The sequence below is a fragment of the Rousettus aegyptiacus genome, unplaced genomic scaffold, assembly GCF_014176215.1.
Source record: "Rousettus aegyptiacus isolate mRouAeg1 unplaced genomic scaffold, mRouAeg1.p scaffold_m13_p_2, whole genome shotgun sequence".
NCBI classification, from domain to species: Eukaryota; Metazoa; Chordata; class Mammalia; order Chiroptera; family Pteropodidae; genus Rousettus; species Rousettus aegyptiacus.
The window spans coordinates 109,029,737-109,052,906 of NW_023416295.1; the positions used below are offsets into that span (position 1 = coordinate 109,029,737).

The 23,170-nt window shown below is 34.2% G+C and overlaps 1 protein-coding gene across 2 annotated transcripts in view; it reads right to left on the bottom strand.

Annotated features, from left to right (window-relative positions):
• Window positions 1-841: 841 nt before the first annotated feature.
• LOC107503745 (fibronectin) overlaps window positions 842-23,170 on the bottom strand; it is a 31,907-nt gene continuing 9,578 nt past the window's right edge. Inside the window, exons 7-17 of one of the 2 annotated variants that reach the window (XM_016132463.2) lie at window positions 19,818-20,007; window positions 19,406-19,708; window positions 17,671-17,946; window positions 13,038-13,307; window positions 7,332-7,592; window positions 5,594-5,724; window positions 5,263-5,392; window positions 4,039-4,189; window positions 3,486-3,592; window positions 1,084-1,181; window positions 842-945 (exon numbers count right to left, since the gene is read on the bottom strand). In XM_016132463.2, coding sequence (XP_015987949.2) covers window positions 943-945; window positions 1,084-1,181; window positions 3,486-3,592; window positions 4,039-4,189; window positions 5,263-5,392; window positions 5,594-5,724; window positions 7,332-7,592; window positions 13,038-13,307; window positions 17,671-17,946; window positions 19,406-19,708; window positions 19,818-20,007 — 1,920 coding nt within the window. In that variant the 3' untranslated portion in view covers window positions 842-942. The other variant, XM_016132461.2, reaches the window with a different exon arrangement.

Below are 23,170 nucleotides of genomic sequence, written 5' to 3' on the forward strand. Positions count from 1 at the left end.
CATTTTTCAATGACATGGGAACTACATCCATTGTTGACCAGAGCTGGACTGGGTGTCTAATCTAATTTGAAATCATCACAGTCCCTTCCTTGGGAATTTAGGGAGAATTTGTCTTTCTCTGTACCTGGAAGTTGTGCATAGCATTCTTCCACTCACCAAATGAATTGCCTAACAGAGAAAGTTGGTCATTAGGAAAAAAAAAAAAAAATTAAGGCAGATAAGCAGAAAGAAATAGATGGAAGAAGGCAAACCCTAAATTTTCAGTGGGCTTTAAAGATCTGATTCCAGTTCTTTCGAATACTAAGTTATATTCTTTTCTTTAGTCTCCATGAGGCGCACTTATATTAATATATTTTTCTTTATTATTTAAATGATTTCAGGTTGTTTTCTGTTATTTACAACTAAAATTATCATTTCCTACCACAATAAAATTATGGAAAAGTTGTTTGCCCCCATAGTCTACAAAACAACAGTATTGTCCCCAGAAGCTTACTCTCTCTCCACAAACCAACACAATGTAGGATGTAGGTTGTATATAATATGTCCTCATCTGATGCCAGGTTACAATATTAACAACAAACAGCAATTGAAATGTATAAATTTAGCACAAAGACAGTTGAAAAGTGGTTCCTCTGTACATCTTACTCTCCTACCCTCTGGGCTGGAAGTATCCACGCTTAATTAAATCTATACATTGGAGCCGAAAGGGTGTCTGTGGCACATCACACAGCTCTAACTTCTGAAATTGCTGTTTTGGCCAGTGCTGTCACAGAAGCATTATCCTTCAGCATTGTCATTCTTTTATTCACTTTTTTTGTTCTAAGTATGTACATATCTATCTTCATTGAAAATTCAAACTTATTTCAATTAAGTATCAGGTTTTGCTTAAATATGAACACCTTCCATGTCAACTTTGTACTTTTAAAGTAGCCAACAAAAAAATTACTGTGGAGAAAAAATTTTACGTTAAAAGAGTGGTACCATGATTTCTAAAGCCATTCATATAAAATGAAGGACAAAAAGAAAGAGTGAGATAAAGACCTCAAAAAATGGAAAGGTCGTATGATAGCACTGTTTTTTTACCTGAAACTTTTCAAAACCTCCTTGTGGGAATTTCCAAGACAAATATATTGTGTTTTCTTCCTGCCCCAAAATCAGCAAATCTGATGGTGGGTCTGGGTCTAAGGCAATGAAATAAGACACAGAAATTATGTTTCTTTAAAAAAAAAAGAAAGAAAAAAAAATAAAAAAAATGTTTACCATTACTGTTATCTACACTGGATTGATAATCTTGGACTGCCATGCTGTGAAAAAGAGGACAAGATTCCTAGGTTTTTCAAGTCAGTTTTAGCAGTATATGATCTTACTCAAGCTATTTACCCTTAATCTCAGTTTTCTAAAATGGAAAGGAAAAATATTCTAGAAAGCCATTTTCCACAATAAAATTACATGAACTATAAATTTATTTTTCTTACACCAGAATTCAGTATAAAGTTATTATAATTGAGATTTTTAACTTATAATTTTATACACTGCATAAAGTAAGAGATGTATCTATCCCCTTTTCTTAAGTTCACAAATTCCTTTTCCCTTTAAACGTGTTATCTGAGAAGGTTACAGAAACTTATTTTTCAAATCAGTAACACATTTCTATTTCTAATTTATATTTCAAATTAAAACATTGTGTTGCTTTCTTTAACTTGGAGAAATGTAACATTGACATTTTATTGGAATAATTTTATTTCTGAAATTCAAATTTGGCATGAGATTTTTTTTGTCCCTACCTACATATTGATTTAATTTTATTAGAATTCATCTCAGTGGTAGATTGAAACTTGTACCACTGTTTCACAATCCTTTTTATTCTATTTTTTGTGACAGATATTCCCATCCAACTGCAATTAATTTATTATTCTCCCATATACCCATAATACATTTTAGCTCTATTTAGTACATTTATTAATATACCATCAGCTTCTAATTGGATTTGAGGTAGCTTGAAAAGAAAGGAAGGTACAAAAAGACCAAAAATTATTAATATACAGGAGAAGACAAAAATCAAATTATAAAGTGTAAAGGGTGAAAAAAATATGTTACCAGCCTGGTGTGAGAAAAACAGTTAAAGCATTATTAATATAGAAAGTATTATTAAACCCAGGAACTTAAGGTCTAAATAGAATCATTATTCATATAAAGTCACAAAGCCAAGAATAGATAGAGCCGGCCCCCACAATGGCCCTTCTACTGAAGCACAGTGGTTATAAGGATCAAATGTGATGTCAGGGAAACATGGGTTGAAATCTCTGCTACCTTGTATAAGCTAATGATATTCTCCAAGCCCCAATTTCCTCATTAAAAAAAAAAAAAAAGTAAAAAAAAAAGCCATCTTATTATAATTGATAGAATAAAGGCTGTCATTGAAAATTAAGTGAAAAAGGCATACCAAAGGACCTGACACAGAACAAGCACTCAGTGTGGTGACGACGACAACGCTGGCGACAATGATGGCGATGGTGACGACGTAACCCAAATTTAGGCAGCAACCAAGGAAGCTTTCACTGACACAAGATAATGAGCTTTCATTTTTTTTTTAAATGGCATCTGATATTTCTTAGGAAAGTCTTTATAAGCAGCAGCAGTTGTAGAGTTAGATACCTGGGTTAAATCTCGTCTTGCATAATGAGTTATGAACACCTCTAGCCTTAACCTACATTTTTGGTCATCTGGGGAGACTTGGTGCGGTAACTTAAGCACATTGTAAGTACCATGCTAGTGTATAATAAGTGCTCAATATTTTTAGTTTATTGTCTAGAAATCGATTTGATGGTTGCAGTAATTTTCAGGATTTTCTCTTTCTCCACATTGCAAATTCTGTGAGCAAGCCTGCTTTCATAGTGCTAGGCCATTGATACTTGAGCACATGTTCATACAGCTATGACCCACAAGTAACAGGGCTCTTAAGAATGCCTGCATATGTTCAGGGGAGGTATACATGGAAATGATGCTAATAGGTCAGAAGAGGCAAACTTAACCCAAATAATGCAATTGAAAGCACAGTGCCACCTATGTTTTGGTCATATTCCAAAGTTTTGTTTTGTTTTTCATAAAGTGTTATAGATATAGCCAAAATATTGGAAAAATATTAACTTTTTCATAATGATGGCACCTCAGGGTTTTAGAGAACATTTTACTTTCACAAAGAGCTTTGCATTTGATTTTAGTTATAAGACTTTATACCTAGGCACGAATAACTATTCTCGTTTTCTAAGTGAGAATGTAACAATTTTGCCCAAGGTCACATAACTAATAAGTGATAGAGGCAGGAATATAACTCAGACATTCTCCACATAAATACAGTCTTCCTTCTCTTTAAGCATGCCATAAGCTATTTTCATAGTTACTTCATTTTAATTATGTATTGGTTTTCAACACAACTATTTCCCTTATTTTTACCCATGAAAAGATAAATATAAATTTGAACTTACAAGTGCTAACTGTGAGGAGAGTAGGATGACCTCTCTTTAGTCCCTTGAAAGTTATAACACTAATTAAAAAGTCAGTTCCCGGAGAAAGTCTATCAAATGTGAATGTCCTACACAGTAAAGAGAAGTCAAATGTTAAGATATTTAGCTCAAAAACATTTGGAAAGTCTATTTGCTTATACCACCAGCAAAAAGAATTTTATATATGTTTTGTTTTTATTATCTATTATGAAAAAATTTGTTATACTTAAGCACAAATGGTTAATTAGAAATCATAGCTTCTCATATGTAGAAATTTCATTTAAATCAAAAAGCATATATTATGCACAAAAGCCTGATGATATCCTGAAATGATTCATTATTATCTATTTGCAGGAATAAATTTCATACTGTACAACAGAATTATCCTAATGCTATTATTGTCCAAAAAGTTATCTTGCAAAGTTTTCTAATTACTATTTATAGTAAAAACACTAACATAGCTTTCTAAAATTATATATAAAATGTTAATCTTGTGTTCCATGCAACTTGACATAAGTTTTTAATACTTTAATACCTTTCTGTTGAAGGCAGGATTTCTTCTTTCATGAAGTTTTCACTGTATATTGAAATAATGTATCCATCCAGAAGACTTCTAGGTGAAGGCCAGCTAACATTTATTGCATTTGAGTTTCTACTATGGTTCATAAATTCAACTGCACTTGGGGCTATATCATTGAAAACAAAACACATAAAATAAAGATTTCTACCACACTAAGTGCCTACATTAAAACAGCCCTGAAACATTCTCAGGATAGCTTTGACTTCCTTCAAACTCTGAGGGTAACCAAGACATTTTTAAATTCTCCTTTGTAGATATGAGAAGTTAAGTCAAAAGAGGAAAAAATAAATAAATAAACAGCAAGAACCATTTTAAACTTTGAAATAAAGCCAGTGTGTCTCCCAGGGGTCTTGTACTCAATATTTCTCTTGCTTCTGAAATGTAGGAAGAGATTATATCTTGGTCTTGTACAACCACCATTCTTAGAAATATTTAATGATTTTAAGAACTCATTTTAATTAAATACCAAATTATGACAAGGTTAATCAGTAGGAAAGTTAGTTACAATCTGAATATGAAATGATTTCCTTTTTTTCCTGAGGAAAAAAAGTTAAATAGCATATGATATACATTGTTTCCTCTCTAAAATTCTTCCACAGTATGAGAAGGAAACAACATTGCCAAGGTATTTCTCCCAATGCCATTCTTTGTTATTACAGTAAAAGAATGCCAGACAGGACCACTTTCTAAATATATAAATCAATGTTCCCATATCATCACTGTCAAGAATAACTACAAGTTTTTTTAGTAGAATAAAATAAAAGTTGACGATTTTACTCCACCTAGATGTGAAAATATACATCTTGCATATATCCTTCTCAATCATCCTTTATTTCAAATGACTACCACAGAATAAATCACCATCTGCCATTGGGAGTAAGTTACTAACACTGGGTAAATGGCACTTCATTGTCTGCTTAACTGAACAGTGGAGAAATTAAATCTCAAATGGAGCATCTGGCTAGATCCCAGGCAATGAGCCACTCTATCATCTGGCAATACATACACATGAGAGGTTATCTAACCATAGAAGGAAGGGGAAACACAAAAAGAGACAAGAGATGACACTGCCAGCCCATAAAGAAAATCTGGGAAGAATGTACTATTAAATCTCTCCTAAAAGAACCAAATAAGCATTGGGACACTGAATAATATCTAAAGTGCTTACACAGACTGTACCTGTCTGAATTTCTTTTACGTTAGGTGTACTGTCTTTAAAACCTTCTTTTTCAGTGCGAATTGAAAAAGTGTACACTGTGGCAGGATCCAGGCTAGAGAATGCTGCTGCTTCTTGCACTACCTTCTGGACCTACCAATCCAAAAGAATAAATTAGCAAGCTTTCGTTTAAGAAATGTTCCACAATCGAACACAGGCAAAAAAGAAAAGAAAAAAAAAAAGCAAGCTTAGGAGTTATTTAGTTTCATTATTATCTAATGTAAGAATGCAGTAATATTGGATTCAGCATGAGAGATTCAAGTTTAATTCCTCCAAGAGCCCCTTGTAACATACCATGAAAGCAGCGGCACAGTTTATGCATGTGATTTCATAGTGCTGAAAATTTCCATCAGCTCGATTCCAGAGAATTTCTATGGAGGAGTCTGTAACTTTGCCCTCGTGGATATTTGATGGTGCTTCCAAACCTATCCAAAACACAACACGTTTAAATTCTTGGATGTTTGCTGAGTTTTTCTTTTAATTTATCTCTTTAAAGGGAGAAAAAAAAGCACAATGTGAAAAAAGGACGATAAAGTATATTAATCAACAATCTCTCCATCCTAATTAAAAATAGTTGCTTACACATATGATAACAGTATATAAAATATGATAATCAGTTGCAATACTCAGAGTCATCGTAAATACCATTACAGGTAGCCAAGTTTAATGTTGCACCAAAAATCATATAGGAGCAAATTCACAGGAGCAAATGCATAATATCCAAATGAGGAAAAAGAAATTAAAGCTTTCTGAAACTACTAGCATAAGCTGAAAACACAACAGAGAGAAAAATATATAGTCTAGACAAAGTACAAGAATCCTTCTGGTATTAAATATTGGCTGAAGCTAAAAACAAATTTTTATCCGATGAGTTTTAATGATTATTTGTCAAAATTTAAAGATCTCATTTAGCATAAAGGAAAAAAAATATTTCAGAAAAACTGGAAAAAATGACAGCTTTAGACCCTTACATATCAATATATTTTGGTGATTGAATTCACAATATTGATATAGTTAGATGACCAAATACTATTTTGAAATTATTTTGAAAGACAAGAACTGTCAAAGAGAATGTTTCCCATAATGATTTATAATATAAGGCAGAGAGGCAGAGAATACAGATAGAAGAAGTATATGAAAATTATAAGCAAAAATAAAATATGAACATGTACCAAGATGACTATAAATATGTTAAAATGTTATTGGAATAATGTGATTCGTGACATCAATTTGGGAGTATTTTCTGGAAAAGTTAAATTTAAATAGACATGGAAGGATTACAATTTGGGAAGAAGAAGACGGTGATATAATGATATATGTAAAGATTTATAGACAGAAAGAGCAATTCACAAAGAACCTGGACATGTAATAGTGGAAATTTTAATGTTTTTAGGACCCCATGTGATTTTTGTATGGCATTTATTACTCTGCGCCATTCATTGATCGCTACATCTAATGGACGAATAGCTTAGATAAATTGCACACATCTTAAATGTTCAAAATTAATATTTGTAGAATTTTTGAGGAACTTTAAAAAAGATAAGTCGAAATCACAATGAATCTCAAAATGTAAGTCCTAGTATAAACGAATATAATCTAAATTCATTGTAAATATCCAAAGAGGTAAGGACCAGATGCACTAGTTCTTCCCAAATGGCAGTGTGGGGAGAGTACACACACACTTAGATTACATACTTCAAGAGATACTTTCAAAAAATATAATCTAGTTCTCATAATGTGCCTAAAATTAATCACATTCTTCACCCTTGGATTAAGTCATTGAAATTTTGAACCAATATACAAAGATATTTTTTGTTAAAGATGTTAACACAAATTTTTAAAAATCCATGATTTCTCAGTATCTCACAGGGTTAGCTGAATCTGTATACTTGGACAATAAAAGATCAGCCTCAACAATTATTTTAATAGATCTTTCAAAATAATTGTATTAAAGTGAACGTAGCCTACTAACTTGAAACAGTACACAAAATCAAAATCAAGAAAAAGCTTACGCAAGTCCTAAAGTACTTACATGTTTTTACTGCAGGCACATAATACGTATTACTTAATTTTGTCCCACTGATGATGGAAACAAAGAAATTATATTCTGTGCCTGGGGTTAAGTTGTCAACAGTTATTTTACTGTCATGTTTTAAAGGCATGGTTACATTTGGCCCTCCTTCAGTTACAACATGTATGCCATCAAACACTCCAATATCAGGAGTTTGAACAAATAAGATTACAGAGGTACTATGACTTTCATAAGGGATAACAATTTGGGCTGGTTTGGGCTCTGAAAGATAAAACAGAAAGATTTATAATTAGTTTTTTAATTTTAGCACATTTCTCTGTATTTTGTCTAGCATATTCTAGAATTTGTGGAGATATTCAATGTCTATGCATTAAACTTATGTTTACTATGTCAGTATTAGACAGAAATAAGGTAGATATTTTGTGTATATTTATGTTAAAAGTACATAATTAACTTATTTTTTGATTCTCAGTAATAGTCTCAAAAACATAACTTGAGAGTTTCCAATTTTTTATCTTTTTATTTATTTATTAAACAAATACTTTTGAGAACCTTTATACTAGAATGAGTACTCAAATGAAATAAATAAGGCCAGGTTTCTGCTTTCAAAAAGTTCTCAATCTCACAGAAGGGATACACTGATCACTAACTAGAAACCCAAATGTTTAGAGCTGAGCTGGTGACATGGGCTGTTAAGAAGAGATAATTGGGGGAGGCTTTCAGAAGTCAGTGAGTCTTAAAGGATAGTACAAGTTTACCAAAAGGAGTGTGTGTGAGACAGAAAAGGTAGTGAGAAGGGAATTTCTGGCAAAGAGAATGCATAATCAAGGCATGGAAATCAAAAAGGGCATCGTCATGTGTTTGAGAATATCAAGTTTCTTCTGCTCTTTACTAACAGGGGGTCTTTGGCAAGTTACTTAGTTGCTCTGTACTTTGGATTCCTCATTCCTTAAATGGGAAAGAGACTAGTACTTACTTTACAGGATCATTGTGATGATTAAATGAGAGATTGTATTTATACACACTCAGGATGGTTAAATCATGGGGTGTATCTGAGGAAAGGGGACAGAGCATGGAAGGGCCATCTCTGAGGCTGAATTTTGTCTGTGAGAGGCTTTGCATGCCATGCTATGGACGTCAGACTTTACCCTGTAGGCACAGGGATTTTCAGCAGACATTTCATTTCATTTTTAGGAACAGAGTTCTGGCAACAGCTTGGAGGAAGGATTCATTTACATTTTACACTCTCTCTGACCTCTATTAAAGAGCTTTATTGTACCTCAGTCCTCTATTGTGCTATTTAGAGCAGATTTGAAATTTCAGACAATTTCTATTCACATTACTTTTCCTGGGGTCAATTTTAATTTCAATTCTATCTGTGGATTATTGAGATACCACCCAGTATATCCTTATATCTGTCTTCCTTGCAAGAAGATATTTTCTTCTAAAAAAATATATTCTGAAAAGTACTTTTTCCTTCAGAGAATAATGAGATGGCCTTTTCAGTTTTATTAGTGACATCTCGTTTTATGCAATGGAACTCGTTCTAAGTTACTGTTAAATATCTGATAATGTGATTCTGCTACTTTCTCCAGAGCCAGTACTATGTAAAGGATTTAAACACACACCCATAATTAGCATTCTAAACCATAAAAATCTGTACAATATCTCCACTAATTCATCAGCAGTTACATAACTTTCTTGCCTCTTCTATTCTTGGTGGTTACAAGAAATTGTTCAATATACTAACCAAAAAAAAATTCCATATGGCATACTACTGGGCTTCAAGGCACTTTTACCATATTTTTCCTTTTCCAGTTATATTATCTTTTCTTTTTCTGTCCATCGCTAATTTTTTTTGGTAAGTTTCTGTTTTTTAAATTTCTTCCAGCTGTCTTAGTAACAATGCCCTTACAGTAAATATGGCTTTTCCAAGGCTAGGGTGACATCCCAAAAGTATCCAACCCGTCTAAATCTGTGGGCAATAACCTGTGAAAGCTTGTAAATGTGCCTTGAGCAGGAATTAAAGCTCTGGCGATTGGAAAAGAGTGACCAGTGTAGTCATGGAAACAATTCACTTCCATGTTCTTGGGTGCCGAAGACATTTTCTAAGGAGAGGCAAGGCTTTAATGAGGCATAGTCCGATGTAGGCCATAAAAGTATATAGTCAGTGACATTCCCTCTGGTGGGTAAATGTGGGGCTTCCCATCAATTCCACTTGTCCAGGGAAATGAAGCCAATGGCATTAATGCATAACACGGTAAAGTGGAGGGTCACTGAGGCCGGAAAAGCATAGAATAGGACAAACTTCTTCCTTCTCTTCAAAACTATCTCCTGAACCTCTGAAAACTCGAGTTGGAGTAGATTTCGCTTCAAAAAAAGAGAAAGTTCACACCACATTTTGGGGACTTCCGATGGGTCTTCACCACTGTGAGTGTGACCTCTATCCTTACCCATTTTTCTGCAAAACCTCTTTCAAAAGAGGCTGTGTGAGGTTTTTCAATATGAGATAGACTGAACTGGCCCAAATTCAAAGTATTTTGTTACAGACAAGGTAGAATGAGATGTCAGGGATGTCCAATCTGTCTTGAAATTTATTCTATAGTAAAAGGAAAAAAGAAAACACAAACATGAGCTCTCCTACAGCTCTTCTTTCCTCAAGAAAACTTGGGAATTGTTAAATTCCTCCAACAAAGGGAGACCACATAGACACTGGAATGACTTTACTTCCTGCTAATCTGACCAGAGCTCCTCAATGCCACCACTCCACTCCTGTTGAGAAATAAAAATCCTAACAATAGACACTCTCCTAGTGCTTGCTTGGTGCCAAAGTCCTTAAATTATATTAACTTCATAAGGTAGGTAAGATTAAATATCTTTCGCATTTTAGAGAGAAAGAAACTGAGCACCAAAAAGGTTGAATGACTTCCCAATGGATGTAAGCTAATAACTGTGGAGCTGGAATTCTAACTTGAGCAATCCAATTCCAAGGTCTGTGCTTGTAGGCACCACCTTCTCCCGAAAGGCACATTTTATGCTTCAAGGTGCACAACAATAACTGGAAATCAAGTTTTGCTAGTTATGTTCGAAATAATTTATAGAGAAAGAAAAACAGATGTGTTTCAAAGGGGAAAGGGAAACAAACGAATATGTAAATTTCATTTTCTTTTACATGTCTGCAAAAGCTCATTAAAAAGAAAATGTCTCTCTATGGGTAACTGCCTCAAAGTGTGTAGGAAAGAGAAAAATAGGACAACAATAATAATCAGCAAATATTTGTTGAATGAATGCACAGAAAGCATTAACTTCTACCTCTGCACCTTGGGATAAATCAATATTTACTTTATTATCTTGAGACAAGTACAAATGATGAATGATAAATAATCCAGCGATGCCAAAGGTGATTGTTAAGCTTTAAAAATGACTAGAAAAGCCAACAGGATTATAAGAAATAGTGTAACGCTTGAAGGAACTAGAGATAATTCACCAGAAAGAAAGAAACTATAGATACCAGGATCACAAAATGTATTTCTAAACAAACATTTGATGGCCTTTCATGTGAATCCGGGAGTAGATTTGCTCTGTGATGCTCTGGAGAACAGATATGACCGCATAACAGAAGAAAGTGACAAGGATGTAACTTTCCAAAATGATCACAGGCACTATGCAGGAATCTCATATCAGATAGTCAAGAAGATCTCTGTCCTACATTCAAACACCAATATTCTATCATTCTTCCTAAAATTTACATATGTTAACCCATGTTTCAGCCTCCATGTTGGATAGCAGTTTTACAAATACGTGCTCGAATTAAGTAAAGCCAAGAACTGTGCTTAAAACTGAAGGTACAAAGCTGGAAAAAAAAAAAAAAAATAGAAAGATCACTATCTAGGAAGGGAGGCAAAAATTTTCTATTAGATGGCAGATTGGCTGAAATATGCTAAGCTGTCTAGAGTCAAAGAAGAATAGGACTTTAAGGTGAGAAGTCAATTTAAAAATGTATTCAAGGACCTAAATTTTTTAGATAGAAAACTGAGGCACCGAGACAATATAAGGACACTCTAACCTCACACTGCTAATAATCGCTAGATATTAGACTGCAGTTCATTTCCCATCTATGCATTTTAATTTTAGTACTTTCATTCTGCCAATAAATATTTGTTAGGATGTTTATTTTAATAGGCATGAAATCATTCTTGTCAGCAGTATCTTTAATAGTTTTCTTTTGAATAACTGATTCCTATGATAATTATGTTTAGGTAGGTTTTCTCAGAAATTCAAGTATGAAAGTGCCATACATGAATTTAGTTTTAATTTTTGGAGGATAAAATGGGACGATTCAATGTTGTTTGAGTGTGGAAACTACTGATAACTTTTTAGATCAATCCATTTTTTTTCCCACCAGGCTGCCCTTATTTATCCATCCAAATTGCTCAAGTCAAAATCCTAAATTTCTCTTTTCCTTAATTCATCACAAGCACTCCAGCTTTAAAGCAGGGACCACCTACTTCCATAATATAAAATGTATCTACTACTATCCATTTGCATTTCCCCATCTTGTCCACCATAATGTTTTGTCTAGATTCTCCAATACCCTCTTACCCAGTTTCCTTGCCCTTTTACAAATCCTTCTTTGCACATAGCCATAGGTAAATTTTTGTAACATAGGTCACATTGCCACTCTCCCACATAAAACTCTCCATGGCTTCCCACTACCCTGAAACTCAAAAGCATAAGCTACAATCTCTTCATGATCTCACTCTTGAAAACCTCTCTAATATCATTTCCTACTGCCCTTCTCCCTCTTAATTAGATTCCATATGTTTGGTCTTTTTGTTCTCAGATACACCAAGCTTTTTCCCATTTTACAGCCTTCATGCTTGATGTACCCTTCCAACACCTCATTCTACTCTGGCTCCTTCTTATTCTTTAAGCCTCCATTCAAATGTAACTCCTTCTATTACAACTTATTTACAGCAAGAACCTTCCATCCCTCTTCAATTTTTGTCAACCACAGAACTTTGCTTTTTTCCCCTCCTAATGTTTATCACAATTTATAAACATGTTTAAATATTGTTTCATTTATTTTTCTTTTCATTTTTTAATTGCTTTTCTCCCTCATTAATAGATTTTCAATGAGTACTTATTGAGTAAATTAATCTTATTTGAGAAAAGACATAAAAGTTTTTTGTTAGTTTGGTCCTAAACCTTTTATACACTGTCAAATTTTCCTTCCAATGTGCTACAGCATGACTTTGTTGATATAATAATAATTATAAGTATTCATTTAGCTATGTATCAGGGAGTGTGCTTAGTACTTACATTTATTCAATCAGCTATTCTCAGAGAATACTATGAAATACATACTATTATTTTCTCCCATTTTATAAGTGTGAAAACTGAGGCATAAACAGGTTAAGCACATTGCCTATGGTTATTCAAATAGTTGAACCCGGGTTCAAACCTCAGTAGTGTGGCTTTAGGGTCAAGTTCTTAATCATAAACAATACTGCCTTCCTACAAGCAGGGAGCAATGCCAGGATAAAAGGGATAAGAATTACTCAGGTCCCAAGGCTACCATTATATGTATACCAACGAGCTATTTAAAAAGGTAAAATCCACTATAAGTGGAGTCTATAGAGAATATTTTACAGTATCCTGAGATCAGCAAATATATGTTAAAAACAAAAAGTATTTGATTCTCACTTGAAGTCTGCTGAATAGTTGCCAGTTCACTCAAGTTCCCGTTAATCACTGTTGCCACACCAATGTCATATGTCATTCCGGGGATTAAATTATCAATCTTGAATCTATTAGTATCCTTTACAAAAAGATTCATGACTTGTTTGGTATCTGGTATGGATTTGATTTGAATGCAGACTTCGTGGCCATCTGGTGGGGATTCCCACTGAAGCACTATACTGTCCTCTCCCACATCCTCAGGTATAACGTAAACTTTCTGAGGTGGATTAATACCTTAGAGAAACAGAGAAATAGATACACATATCTTAGGTTACTGTTAGCAGTACTCACTCTATTGAGTAAAAATATCCCAGTCAATATTAATTAGTACTTAAAGTAAATTTAACAAAGCCAGAGGAGAGAAATTAGGGAGATCGTTTTATAAACTATATAAATGTCTAACCAGTGTACTGTATACTTGAAGCTAATAGAATAAAATTTAAAAACCAATCAAATCCTTATGTTGCCCCATCCTGAAAAGGACTCAATTTGGAAAAAAATATGTCTTGCTATTACTAGGCAAGATTTACCAATATGATTAAGCACATGCATTACACACCAAGGGAAAATAGAAATTATTTAGCAAGTTTTTCAGATTTTTAAGGGTTCCATCAGAGTAATGTTCCCATTATTGAGATTATTCAGTGTTTTATTAGACTGATACACCTACTATGCATCAGTCATCCTGCCAGGCACACAGAGTGCATCAGGAAGAAATAACAAAGGTTACTGCCTTATGGAGTTTATATTCTATGGATAGAAATAAACGATAAACAATACATACAACAAATGTGTATATTACATAGTACTTTATATAAATGCTAAGAAAAACAAAACTAAACCAGGGTTAGGGAGCTCAGGGGTGTGGTAGACGTAGGCAGGAAGTTGTGGTATTAAATAGAGAATTCAGGGCAAGTGTAAGGGTCCTTGAAAAGATGATATTTTGAGCAAAACACTTAGGGGGTCAGGGAATTTAGGTATGCAGATTTCTGAAAGAAGAGAATTCCAGGCAGAAAAAAACAGTTAAAATAAAAGTCCTACAATAAGAGTTTACTTGGCATCTTCAAACACAGAAAGCAAGCCAGAGTGAAGGAAAAAGTGATAGGATAAAGCCAGAGTTAATAGGAAGCCAGGTCACGCAAGGCTTCATAGGTTTTTACTTTGAATAAAACAGGTAGCCACTGTAGGGCTATATGCAGAGGCATAATCTTTCCTAAATTTTAAAAAAATCACTTGGGCTGTTATATTAATGACAGACTATAAAGAGGACAAATGGTAAAAACAAGGGAGCAAAGCCAGTAAGAGAGAGAGAGGCTTCCTGGATGACAATAGCCATAAGTGAAGTTGGGACAAGTATAATGGTTCTGGATTTTCAAAGACAAAATCAACAGGATTTCCTGACAGCTTGAGTGTAGGTTGTAAGAGAAATACAAATGTCAAAGATAGTTCAAGGTTTTTGACCTAAATAATTGGATGAATGAAATGGCTGTGAATTAACATGGAAAAGGGGTATGGGTAATGCAGATTTGGGAGGAAAAATCTGTAGTTCAGTTTTGGTCATATTCAATTTAAGATGTCTCTTAGCCAAATGAGATAGAATGAGTAGGCAGTTAAATATTTAACTCTTAAGTTCAGGAGAAGGTCTGAACTAGAGATATAAATTTAGTCATGTAGATGATTTTTAAAGCTTTGGGACTTATATTTATCATAAAGATAGTTGAACTTTAAATTATATTATCTTTCTGGTTTCTGAAAGCTATGACACTCATTTAGAAAGAAAGGAAGTTATTGCGTTTACAATTCATGGAGAACATATTCAGAGAATTTTCTTGATAGTCTATTATAATTACCAAAGACAATAGTTTATCTCCTCACACAATTTATTCAAACATCAAGCATTATGGTTTTTACTATTATGCAACTCTCTGGATATTGTAATGCCTTCCTTTTAGCCTTAATTGTTTGTTCTGTGTTATGTACTTTCCCTGAACTTTTAATAGTTCCCAAGCACAAGATGAATCATTAGTTCATTACTATAAGAATGGCTTGTAGAATTTTAAACTGTTCAGTGGTTTTACTTTAAATAATCTTTAAAGATTTATGATTTTCATAATTACTTTCTTACCAGAAATTATAATTTCTTTTTAATCTGTTACTCCCTTATCAACACTCATGCCTCGGTTTAATTTTCCAGGAAAATATTCTCAGCCAGACCCACAGTGTGTTCATCTTATACCTTAATTTCGCAGAACTGCAGTTGGCCTGACTTTATGTGTTGAAATTGATTGCTTATATAAAATTATTTTTAGAAAAATGCCAGCATAATCCAATTAGAAAAACCGTCCACAAGATTTCAGAGTGAAACAACTTCAGATATTTGTTTTTATGTACTTGCAAAACTTATAAACTGTTATAAATCTTTACTTCAGTGGGGGAATTAAATGAAATCTACTGAATGCAGTGATTGAGAAAATGATAATATCTGCTAAGTTTGTGATAGCCCTATAATTACAAAATTTTCTATGCATGCATGTGCATTCTTATAGGAGAAGGTCCATTCATTTTCCACATTCTCAAGAGGTTCCATGATCCCAAAGAAGTTAAATTTTACTGAATAAAAATATACTTCTTGTTATGTATCAAGGTCCTTCATGTTCTGTGTCTAGACTCTCTCTAAATTGGGGTCCCCAACACCCAGGCTGCAGATCAGTACCAGTATATGACCTATTAGGAACTGGGCCACACAGTGGCAGGTGAGCAGTGGGCAAGCGAGCAAAGCTTCATCTATATCTGCAGCCACTCCCCGGCGCTGGCATCACCACCTCAGCTCCACCTCAGATCATCAGGCACTAGATTCTCATAGGAGCACTGGTCACTGGTGTCAAAATGGTTGGGGACCACTGTCATGCCCCTTTCCAGCCATGTTAATCTACTTCCAATTTTCTAGTATTCAAATGTCAGTGTCTTCAAAAAGCCTTCTCTGGCTTTCCCAGGTATAACTAGATACCTCTTTGGTCCTCTTTATCTACATACATGCTGTTTGCTCTACTTGCAACATCCTTCTGCCTCCCTACTCCCACCTGGTGTATGCCTTCTCTTCCTTTATGACTCAGAGTACCATTCCTCCACAAGAAGACTTCTGTGACTATTGCTATACCCTGAGTCTGGGCTGATTCCTCTCTATGCTTCCATAGAATCCAGAGCATAATCTCTATAATAACAATTACAACACAGCATCATCACTGCTTTTTAACATGTTCATCTTACTCCATTAGTATGTTAGCACTTGGAAGGCAGACACCAGGTCTTATTCATCTTTATCTCTAGTGTCTATTGCAGTTCCAGATACTGAAAAACATAATTTGTTGAGTAAATAGTAAATGAAAAAAAAAAAAAGACAATCACTTCGACCTTAGGAGACAAAAAGAGCATTGAATTACTAAATCCTAGATATGCACTGCTGTGTCAGCTTATAATTAATTTACATAGCAAATTAAATGTACAGGCTGACATGTACCTTCTTCTTGTCCCTCAATTGAACAAATAGGTACATACCATGGGAGATTTTAATATGACTTCAAAATTAATAGACCTGTGAGAAATTCTCCAAGTCTGCCTGTCAGTTAAAAATGGAAGCACCTTCTTAAAATATAAAGGATTCAATCAAGTATTTATCAATCAAAGGATGCTTTGTCTGAGCTTAGGCAAGAAAAAACATCTGGTATCTAGTGTACAATTGGAAAAATATTTTTAGTTAATATTTGCAACACTGAATACATGTTAGGCATTTGCATTTAGTAAGCATTAAATAATATCTTTTCTTATTGTTATTATTTTCAAAGAATCTCAAGTATTTCTAGTAAGTATGGGGTTAATTAATCTATGGCTGTGCTTGTGCAGGTTTTTTACCTCAGTTCTAGGATGTTTAAATTTCGGTTGATGAAATTTCGAAGAACTGTGCATGTAGGCATGCTAAATACACACACACACACAAACAATACACATATCACACACACAGGGATATGCTGCCAAAATGTGCTTAGTTATGCATTGCTTCATATAATAGTGTTTTATCTTTTCAAAAAAGAATGATTTATACTTAAGAGGGTGAATAGAATGCTTAAATAAAAGAAAGATTAATGATTTCATTCTGTAGACAAGGATTCAAAAGCTGCCTTGTGGATTGATTAGAAATGCATTGGCCAGAGTCCTGGGATGAGACTGCCCCCTAGAGGTCAACTCATCACACTGCGAGAGAAAATAAAGTAACGGCACAGACCTATTTACTGGATCTAGTGTTGTTAAAGAAAATTGGGTAAACTAATCTTCATATTTTATGATAATGTATTTTCTAGCCAAGGTTATGATAAGGAAGATGTCTTCTAGGAACTCTGGTAGGAACAATGCAGATGTTTATACCTAAATGAATTTAGTATTTAGAATCCATGCTTAAAGTTGTGATTTAACATTTCAACAAATATTCAACTGTACCTATTTGTACCTATAAAAAATTGACATCATTAAATTTCAACAAAACAATATTACAACATGTATAATTTATATATTTGATTAAAAAGCAAAAGATGTCCACACTTACCTGTAATGACTGAAATAGGTTTCTCAAAGCGACTTAGAGTTCCTCTTTCTGCTACACTGAATAGATATATCAGATAATGATGGAAAGATTTGAGATCTCTAATTGTTGCTGATCTGTTGAGTTTTGCAACAAATACCTCTTCTGATTTATTGTTTTCAAAATCCAAAATAGTCACAAGATAATGGTGAAAAGATACAAGATCTGGAGGATCCCAGTGTAAAAATATTTCTGTTGGGGTCACATGAGTAACTGTGAAATTTTGAGGTGATAATGGACCTATGAGATAAAAATATCAGAAAATATATGATATTAGAGATGTGGTTTGGTTGAATAATCTCTTACTTCTCAGTACTTCCAAAATATTCTAGTTTGAAGAGAAAAGAAACACTGGGTTTGAGTTATAGCCCTTCCACTTTCTAGCTCCACTTCCTAAGTAAATTACTTAGTCTCTCTGAGCCTCACTTTCTTGTAATCCCTTGTAAAATTATTGTGAAGATTAAATAAGGAATGTAAAACACTTGGCACAGTGTTCGACACATATTATTATTCAATCATTATTTTTACTACAAGCAGCACCAAAGTGGTACTTAAGGCATTCGGTGATCACTGAATCACATCTAGTCTGATCATGTCAGACTAGAGGGCAGGAACTTCATATTAATCACTCTTGATTCTCATCATCACCGGAACTGGGGCATTCGTCTCCTTACAGAAATATTTACCCACTACAAACCATTTCATCCAGTGCCAGTGATTTTCCTGGCTAATCCCTGAAGATTACTTTTCTTAAAACAGCACCTTGCACATATCAGTCACAAAGCCATATCCGTTCCCGGCACCCCCTTCCCTCTTTAGAAGCAATATCTCAAGAGTTAAAATAAAATCATGTGGGTTCCTGTCTGGCTCTACTACTTAACAAAGCATGCTACTCTAGTCAGTTTACTAAACCTTTCTGAAGCTCAGTTTTCTCATTTCTATATAGCTACTCTATATAGATTTGAGGTAAGGACTGAGTGAGTAATGCATTAAGAGTGCTTATTGGAAGGTTAAGCAAGTCTTAAAACTATAGCCTTAATGGATTCCCACTGCCTCTAAGGTCAAGTTCAAATATCTGAAACAGATTCCTTATAGTCCCAAATCTGGCACCACCTACCTCTCAAACTGATTTTACCCTCATGTCCAAGGATCTTCTCCAGTCAGTCTGCATTTTTCTTTGCCCACAAATTCATATCTTCAGACATTTGCTCATATGTATTTCTTCTTCTTTCAAGTTTGAGTCTAAGCCTCTCCTTTCTACAAGTCTTCCCCTGTCACTTACCCTCTGAACTCTAGAAAGCACTTATTACATGCACCACCTAGTGGGAATTTAGGTTATAGTTTGCTATATAGTTTTGTTTGCATTTACTTTTATTCCTCACTAATTTTCTCTAATTGTAATCCTTTTAAAATACAGAACCACACATCTGTTTATCTCTTGCTATTAACATATATCGCAAATTCATTTCCACAGAAATTTATTATCTGCCATGGACTAGGCACCTTTCTAGCTGGTGCTATAAGATAAATAAGATATAGTTTAAGTCAAACACATAAACAGATTCATTGTAATTTAAAATTGACAAAGTTGCAGGTATGCCCTAGGTGTTATGAGAAAATACCAGATCCCCAGGAAATATCTACTATTGATGATGTTAAATACCTGAAAAATTATAATTTCAGATGTCTTATAACTTACATGTTTCAACAATGAATATTGGACTTAATGTAGTTTTCGCCTCCCATTCATTTATTGCAAAGAGTAAAAATTTGTATACATGGCCAGGAGACAGTTGAGTAATTGATTTTTCTGTAGTATTTGGAGGTATGCTCTCAAAATATTGTTCTGTGTAATCTAAATAATATTTAATGATAATTTTATATCCTAGTTTCAGCCACTTATTCAAATTATTCCACCCATTCAAATTATTCCAACTAAATACAACTTCGGTTGTTCCAATATCCTTTATATAGATTGAAAGGTTTTCCTGCAGAGAAGGTGCTGCAAGAAATATAAAAAAAAGAATTACTTTAATTATAAATTATAATTCTATTTTTAAAATTATAAAAGAGTGAGATGCATAAACATAAGACTACTAAAAAATAATTACTTTCATATTTGCAGATATATGGCAATGAAACATAACAGAAAAATCTTGCAAAAAAATAGTTTGGACCAGTTGCATTTTGCTGTAAAATGTAGCAATGTGTTTCATTCTTGGGTAGTAGTGGAAAAGAAAAGATCTCATTTTTCTTAAGGTCAAAAGATGATCCATCTGTCCATGTGAGATGACCTTCTTTCTGTAATAAGATGCACAAATTAAGCCAATATAAAGAAAAATTGTCATATCTTATCAAATAAGTGTATTTAAAGATTTTTATTGGTCACGCCTATATTATAAAATTTTCTAAGATTGTTAAATCAATAACCAGTTTAAAATATTTATGTAGATTTCCTTCATGATAAAGATTCTGAGCTGGGGACAGAGTATACTTTCATTCACTCACCAGCCATACGTCTTCAGGAAACTTGCTGAATCTCACACTAAGCCTCTATTTTCTCATCTGTAAAATGGGTATTAATATTAGAATCGGTACTTTGACTTGTGAGGATTAAAGAGGCAGTGCGTGGGATGGGCTCAGTACAATGCCAGGTACAGACCTATGATCCATTAGATGGTAGTTATTTTACTTCAAGTCATCAACTAAGTCATATGCATCTGGAGAGGCTGTTGGTACCTTCCTGCTATAGGATGTCACTAGTGACTATCACCAACCTCAATTCTCATAAGTAATGAAGGTATCTCTAGATAGTCACGTGACTACCCTCCCTGAACGGGGTAGTAGAGAAAGTACAAGCTTTGAGAAAGATATACCTGTATTCTAATCAATGTTTCTGCTACTTACTGTCTTTTTTGGGCAACTGCTAACCTCTTAGGAACTAAACTTTTTCACCTGTACAATAGAGATAGTCAAAACTACTTTACATGGTTGCCAACAGGTTTAGAGAGTGTGCATGTAAAACACTAGGCACATAACAGCTCCTTATAAAATTCTTATAGAGATAATTAATGAGCACTATGAAAATAGAGACCATGTCTATATTGTGATTATCATGTCATCCCAGCACCGAGCATAGCTCAAAGCTAGTGGAATAGATGAGGATTAAAGAGAACTGCTCCTTCAAGACATTCTAAACAGATTTTAAAAAATAAATACCAATTCCACGTAACAGAATAGAGGAATAGTGTTTCTTCAAAGGGTCTGCTTTATTGCATTGGTGCCACCATTGTTGAAAATAGACAGAGGCTCAAGGGGAATATATTCAAGTGATTAGGGCATGAGTATTGGTCAGACAGGCACAGGTTCAAGGTTTGCCATGGCCATTTATTACTGATGTGACCCAGGAGTTTTTGAGCTTCATTTTCCATATCTACAACATGAGAATTATAATAGTGCCTACCTCATAAGGTTGTTGTGGGAACTAAATGAGAGTAACCTATATAATCCTCATGAAGTAGAATATAGTGACTGTTAATCTTTTATTCATTAAGTTCTTGCTGAGTGTCAGGCCCCCAGTGAAGTTAGGAACACAATAATGAATAAGATAGCCTATCCTTGAAGTCCAGTGAAAAATTCACACTTATTCAGCATGGTTGGAAGAGGTGATGACTTCCTCAGCCTACCACAGGGATTATAACCCTGCAAGAGACTTTGATATCAATCTCAAGAGATCAACTTAATGCAGAGATTATAAAGGACATGGTTAAGAGCAGACTCTGATGCTTGTCCACCTGGACAAGTTAACCTACCTTTGCTCCAATTTCCTTATGTGTCATACGAGTAAAGCACATAGAATGATGTTTAGCAATTAAGAGACACAATAGGACTTAGTCATTATTATAAATAAAATTTATATAGTTACTTTGATAGTTCATTTACTTTCAAGTTATTTTAAGTATCTTGAAAGCAGAGACTGCATCTTAGATACTTAGAAAAATTCATAGCAACCACAAGGATGCCTTGAGAGCTCTTTGACTCTCGTGACTATATTACCTGAACCTTTTAACAGAGATTAGTAACCATAACAGTTTAAACAGTTTATAACAATCACACTAACATAGGAAACAACTGTATCTACACTAACTGGTACACTTTGAAAGAGAGTGGCATGCTGGGAGGGGGGCTTCTAAGATGTCTGAAATGAACTGTGATTTGAGGAATCTTTATTAGAACTTCATTCTCTGCTTATTAAAAGATAAAGTGAGCTCAAAAAGAGAATTATGAAAATGCATTTAAAGACTGCCAGTTGTTTTGCCCAAGCTTATGCAAAGTTCCACAGAAAGATTGGTGTCAGACTGACAGAATTTGCCTTGAGTCACCACAGATCAGGACATCCTATGGAGAACAGATTTATCTTTGAGTAACAGGAAATAAGATTAAATGGATCACAGGAAGAAAATACAAACTAGACAGAAATAATTGTGTTAAGTCTTGGGTTTTCCTACAAAATGTTGACCAAAATGAAATTTCATGAGATATATCATTAGTGTTAGGGATACTGGAGAAAAATATCACTCACTCCTTTTCACTGGTATTGAATAAAATCATATCTACCTGTATCTATTTAGTAAAACTGAACTTCGAAAACCCGGATGTGTGAAGTGAAAGGAATAAAATGGGGAAGACGTGCATGTTTTCATGTTGATATTGTTGTATTTTCTCAGAAGTGCGAAATAGAGGAAGTAGAGCAGGTTTAGTGGGAAAGAGATGACATGTCAGTCTAGGCAATGTTGATTTGTCTGTGGAAAATTCTCAATGAAGTAATCAGAAGAAAATGAGATAGATGTCTGGAGCTCATAAGAAGAAAGTGTGCCATAGTTGCAGAATGGATCAAAAAACAAAACCCAACCATATGCTGCCTTCAGGAGACACATCTCAGCTCCAAAGATAAATATAGACTCAAAGTGAAAGGGTGGAAAATGATATTTCAAGCAAATGGCATTCACAGGGAAGCGGGAGTAGTGGTACTAATATTAGATGAAATAGACTTCAAAATAAAAAAGGTAAAGAAAGATACTGAGGGACACTTCATAATGATAAAGGGAATCATGCACCAAGAAGACATAACACTTATTAATATCTATGCTCCCAATCAGGAAGCCCTGAAATATGTAAAGCAATTACTAACAGATCTAAAGGAAGAAACAGAACAAAACTAAATACCTCACTGTCAGATATAGACAAATCAACCAAACAGAAAATCAATAAGGAAATAACGTCCTTAAATGACACATTAGACCAACTGGACATAATCGACATTTACAGAGCCTTCCATCCCAAAACAGTGCTTATACATTCTTCTCTAGTGCACATGGAACATTCTTAAGAATCGACCACATGCTGGGACACAGAGATAGCCTCAACAAATATAAGCATGCTGAAATAATACCCACCATATACT